The following is a 5,817-nucleotide window of genomic DNA, read 5'->3' as shown; positions in this document are numbered from 1 at the left end:
ACACATATACAAACTGCTGGGTCAAATATATTGGGTTAAATATAGACAATGTGTTTTATTATTGTAACAAACTATGTATTTGAATGTGTCACTAATATTACTCTCATTATATTCTTTACGTTTGATTACAAATCATTGTAATTCAGTTATAACTTAGTTATAACTTTCAAAGGATGAGCTTTGAAAAATTTTATTAAAACATTTATCGATTGTCCATATTTGACCCAATTTTGGATTAATACAACCCAGACCGAAATAATCAATTTCATTGGTCACCATTTAAATTGTGTATAAGTACAAGTTACATCATAAACCTAGTCCAATGTTGGGGTTTGTTTATATTTGACCCAACACTGGGTTAAAAATATTCATTTTTAGACTGTTTTTTACTCAAGCGATCCAGTGATAATCATTAATCAGTCTTCAGCAACACACAATCCTATAATATGCGGAATTTTGCAAAAACTGTGATGCATTACATTCTTAAAAATGCTGTTACCCAATGTTGGGTCAAATATGAACAAACCCAAACATTGGGTTAAAAAACACCATCTATATTTAATTGAAAAACTACAAACTCAAAAATAAAATAATCAATTTCATTGGTAAAATATGCAGATAGTACAAGTTACATCATAAACCTTGCCCAATATTGGGATTTGTTTATATTTGACCCAACATTGGGTTAAAAAATCCTTTTTAGAGTGTTTTTTACTCAGGTGACCCAAAGCTGAATTTTCAGCATCATTAATCAGTCTTCAGCGTCACACAATCCTATAATATGCTGAATTTAGTTGAAACTGTGATGTATTACATTCTTAAAAATGCTGTAACCCAGAGTTGGGTCAAATATGGACAACCCCAAACATTGGGTTAAAAAGTGTACTTTATATTTAATTGTGAAAAAAAAGGCAGCATGGTGGCGCAGTGGGTAGTGCTGACACCTCACGCTGGTTCGAGTCCCGTCTGGGTCGTTATTTCTGTGTGGAGTTTGCATGTTCTCCCCGTGTTGACGTGGGTTTCCTCCGGGTGCTCCAGATTCCCCCACAGTCCAAACACATGTGTTATAGGGTAATTGGGTAATCTAAATTATTCATAATGTATGTGTGTAGACGAGTGAATGGGTGTTTCCTAGTGATGGGTTGCAGCTGGAAGGGCATCCCCTGTGTAAAACATGTGCTGGATAAGTTGGCAGTTCATTCCACTGTGGTGACCCCTGATTAATAAAGGAACTAAGCCGAAAAGAAAATGAAGGAATGAATGAATGAATGAATGAAAAAAAAAACAAAAAAAAAAACATGTTCATCCATATATGACCCAATTTCGAATTAAAACAACCCAGACTCAAAAATCAAATAATTAATTTTATCTGTAAAAAATGTAGATAGCACATGTTACATCATAAAAACTAACCCGGTGTTGGGTTTTGTTCATATTTGACCCAACATTGGGTTAAAAATATTCATTTTTAGCGTGTTTTTTCCAATGATAATCATAATCAGTCTTCAGCACCACGCAATCCTATAATATGCTGAATGATGTAAAAACTGTGATGTATTACATTCTTAAAAATGCTGTAACCCAATGTTGGGTCAAATATGGACAACCCCAAACATTGGGTTAAAAAAGTGTAATTTGCATTGTATTCATTCATTAATTTTCCTTCGGCTTAATCTCTTAATTCATCAGAGGTCACCACAGCAGAATGAACCGCCAACTATTCCAGCATATGTTTAACAGTGGCTGCCCTTCCAGCTGCAACCCAGTACTGGGAAACACCCATAAACACTCATTCACACACAAACACTACAACCAATTTAGTTTATCAATTCCCTTATAGCGCATGTGTTTGGACTGTGGGGGAAACCGGAGCACCCGGAGGAAACCCACGCCAACACGGGGAGAACATGCAAACTCCACACAGAAACACCAACTGACCCAGCCGGGACTCAAACCAGCGACCTTCCTGCTGTGAGGCCACTGAGCCACCGTGACGGCCATGTAATTGGTATTTTATTGAAAAACAAACATGTATGGTTTGTTCATAGTAGAGCCGATGTTGAGTCAGCATGTTTCAGAGTGTGTATTCCCGGGATTCTTTGATGAACTGAAAGATCAAAGGAATGGAACTCACATCAAAGAGCATGTTTAGAATGAGTTCCGAAGGATCATGTGACACTGGAGTGTGTAATCATAGTGAACATTCAGCTCTTATTCACTGAAATAAATGACATTTCACTATATATTCACACAGAAAACAGCTTTTTAGAAGTCAATAATATTTGACTTTTTAAAAAAATCTGTTTTGATCAAATGAATGCAGCCCTGGTGAGCGAAATACAAAAATTATATTAGAAAAAAATATTCTAAACTGTAAATTGACTGACAATAAAATTAAATAAAAAAATTAAAACAGCAGGTAAATCAACTCATCGACTTCATCAAACCATCTTCAGTTGATTGAAAAACACAAACAATATTAGATCATCCTGAATTCAACAACGACATATTAAAAAACATGAACAAAACTGGACAAAGCGAGATGCGAAACGTTAAAAGTGGCGTCTTTGGAGGCTGTGAAGTTGACATTGACAAATCCTGGAGGTTTGTGAAGGACAGTAAGGCTTTTCCAAGACTCATCAGCTCATTCACACACACACACACACACACACACACATGGAAGTGCAAAGAAACCCAATCAGCATACTGTACAAAAATACTCCTGTTCGACTGTGGAGAGCATCATGGCATCTTCATCGGGGGAAAAGACGATGTGATAAAAAGCTGTCGTCCGTCCTGCGGAGACGTTTGTTCTGCTGAGTGTTCGTGTTTTTCCCTCAGACCCGTGTCAGACGTCAGATTCTGTGGAGGGTTTTTCACCTGCGGTGTTCCCTGGCGCCGAACAGCAGCGTGAGGATGGCCATCGCCACACGCCTCCACAGCGGATCCTGCGGCCTTTGGTGATGCTGGAGAAACACAAAACACACGCCACACTTAGCAATCTGTACTGTATGGATGTGGGGATGAACAGAGGGGGAGTAGGAGGGACAGTAAGGGGACAATGGGATGAAGAGGAATGGGAGTAGGAGAATAATAGAAGGGTTGATTTGGGGGTCCTACGATGATGAGTGGAGGTACTGTCTCGGTAATACTTAGGTAGAGTGATTAGGACACCCCCAATTCAACCTAGGAGGTTCAACCTTCGGCTTATTTCTTATTCATCAGAGGTCGCCACAGCGGAATGAACCACCAACTATTCCAGCACATGTTTTACGCAGCGGATGCCCTTCCAGTTGCAACCCAGAAGTGGGAAACATCAATACACACTCATACACACACACATACTAATACACTACGGACAATTTAGTTAATCAATTCCCCTTTAGCGCATGTATTTGGACTGTGGGGGAATCCGGAGCACCCAGAGGAAACCCACGCCAACATGGGGAGAACATGCAAACTCCACACAGAAACACCAACTGAGCCAGCCGGGACTCGAACCAGAGACCTTCTTGCTGTGAGGCTACAGTGCTAACTACTGAGCCACCATGCCACCCAGTTCTAAGGATTGTAAATGGGGAAACGGAATGAAATAGAGGGAGAAAGGTGGGTTTGAGGGAAGGGGATGAACAGGGCTGATCTGCCTTTGGAAGTTTAGGAAGCAGGTGACTGTATGAGACGGCCTGGTCCGGCTCCAGAACTTCAGCTAACAAATAAAACTCCGTTAATAAATGTGCAGCATAATCAGAGTGGTCCTTAAATGGACTTCATTTTCATAATAAAATATTGACATTCTCATTTCTGTGTACTTTATATGTATTTTCAGTCAAAATCTCTACTGTTCAAAATATTTGCAGAAATGAGAAGTGATCAATTAACAATCATTTATGGAATGAAAAGCATTTCCATGCCATTTGATCAATAAGACACCTGCCTCTCATATGGAGAATGAAGACACATGCGTTGCTCAGGTGTAATTTTCTCACAGGCTTCAACAGAGTGTCCAAATCTTGATGCTTCTGTGGAATCTATCAAATCTGAGCTTTATTGTGTATTCTCTATTGGATTCGGATCAGGTGATTGGCTGGGCCATTCTACAGCTTGATTTTCTTCTTTGAAATGTCCACCCTGGGTTCATCTTCATCTTCCTGCTAATGTAGATGTTGGACTGAAGCAGCTGATCTTCATTTAAACTGAGAAAGGGCAGAGGAGAGCTGAAGAACTACTGAGAGATTTCAGCTGCAGTCTGGGCTTTCATGGTCGAACTACACCTTCCTTTCTTCATCTGTTCAATACTTTTCCCCTGCGTTATTTCATTTCATTACACAGAACTTCGTTTCCTAAGCTAATTAGATTGGTTTTCTTTGTATAAATGGATTTATTTAGTTGTTACCAACATCTGGGGAAAATTTCAAGCCAACAGCACCTTTAGAGATATGTTTTCTGAGAGAAAAACTGTTTAATCCTCATTTACTATTTTTAAGTATATACATTTTTTTATTAAACACAACTGCAACCAGATGGTTAGAAAGATTGGTGGTTTCTCTGATGGTTTATCTGATGGTTTCTCTGTCTTGCGGCATTTTTCTTGAATAAACTTCTACATGAATGATTTCACATGCATGTGCTTTAGAAAATACATTTGACTTTGTAAATATATTTTAGCTTCATATGTTGATGTATTTATAATCTATCTTCATACATTAAACACATATCAGTTCCTGACATTACATTCTGGCTATTTCTTTTTACATTTCTTTTCTTTTAGATTATTTAAACAGTTAAAAATTCACATTTAATTAAACTAGATTTAAATAATAAATAAATATTATAAAAGATTCAAACGCACGTGCTCAAAATGTTTATTTTCAAGGTTAAACAAGCCTTTTCATGTCCTTGAATGTCCTTTTTTGTATGTTTTAGCAGGTAAAGTAGACTCTAAAACATGCTGTGTTGTCATAACCATAATTGGGTCAAATATGCACAAACCCATTGTTGGGTTAATACTCAATTCAAGAGTTCACACTAGCTGATGACTGATTGTAAAGCTTGTTTGGCATGCTGTCCTGGGAGAGAGCCCTGAGCTCATCAGATCCTCGAGCCCGGGGCTCCCTCCTGTTTGCAAGGCGAGAGGGGAGTTTGAGCTCAGGTAGATCTGGAGATCTCCCCTGCTGTAGTAGCTATTGAACAGGTGATTGCTCTTAGGAGATAACTACTTACTAGGAGCATGTCTATGGTGCTGATTTGGATTAGTCAATTAACTTAAGTTGCATGTTTTTGGATGGTGGGAGGAAACCGGGGAACACGGGGGAAACACACGTGAGCATGGGGAGAACGTGTAAACTCCACACAGAAACGTCAGCTGGTTTGGTAAGGACTAGAACCAGTGATGTTCTTGCTGTGAGGCAACAGTGCTAACCACTGGGCCACCGTGCCACCCATCTAGGAAAGGAGGAGGAGTAGGGGTGGAAGAGGGGAGTCTTTAAAATGAAGATGGCTGTTATATAGAACTGAGGGTATTAATAGGGGCTTAGGAATCGTCTGATTGGTCAATCATAGATTGGATAATGCGCGTCCAGCGGCAAGCAATCATAAACAGGTGATCCTCTCCAAATTAGCTTATAAATAAACTTCACTTATACTATACTATTTAATGGTTGGGTTTCTATAAAATGTAACCCAGTGCTGGGTTATTTAGAGTGTATACTTTCAATGTACAGAATATAAATGCTTTTCTCATAGCATTTAAAATTTATTACACACACATACACATGCACGCGCAAGCACACTCTGTTCTGATTTTTTTCTTTCAGACAA

The 5,817-nt window shown here is 38.9% G+C and overlaps 1 protein-coding gene across 1 annotated transcript in view; it reads right to left on the bottom strand.

The window, feature by feature from the left end:
- Window positions 1-2,308: 2,308 nt before the first annotated feature.
- Window positions 2,309-5,817, bottom strand: part of bmf1 (BCL2 modifying factor 1) — a 46,521-nt gene continuing 43,012 nt past the window's right edge. Inside the window, exon 4 of the mRNA XM_056476363.1 lies at window positions 2,309-2,966. Coding sequence (XP_056332338.1) covers window positions 2,877-2,966 — 90 coding nt within the window. The 3' untranslated portion in view covers window positions 2,309-2,876. The remainder of the gene's footprint in view (window positions 2,967-5,817) is intronic.

This window comes from Danio aesculapii, chromosome 17, assembly GCF_903798145.1.
Source record: "Danio aesculapii chromosome 17, fDanAes4.1, whole genome shotgun sequence".
Lineage (NCBI taxonomy): Eukaryota > Metazoa > Chordata > Actinopteri > Cypriniformes > Danionidae > Danio > Danio aesculapii.
This window is presented reverse-complemented; position numbering and strand designations above follow the sequence as displayed.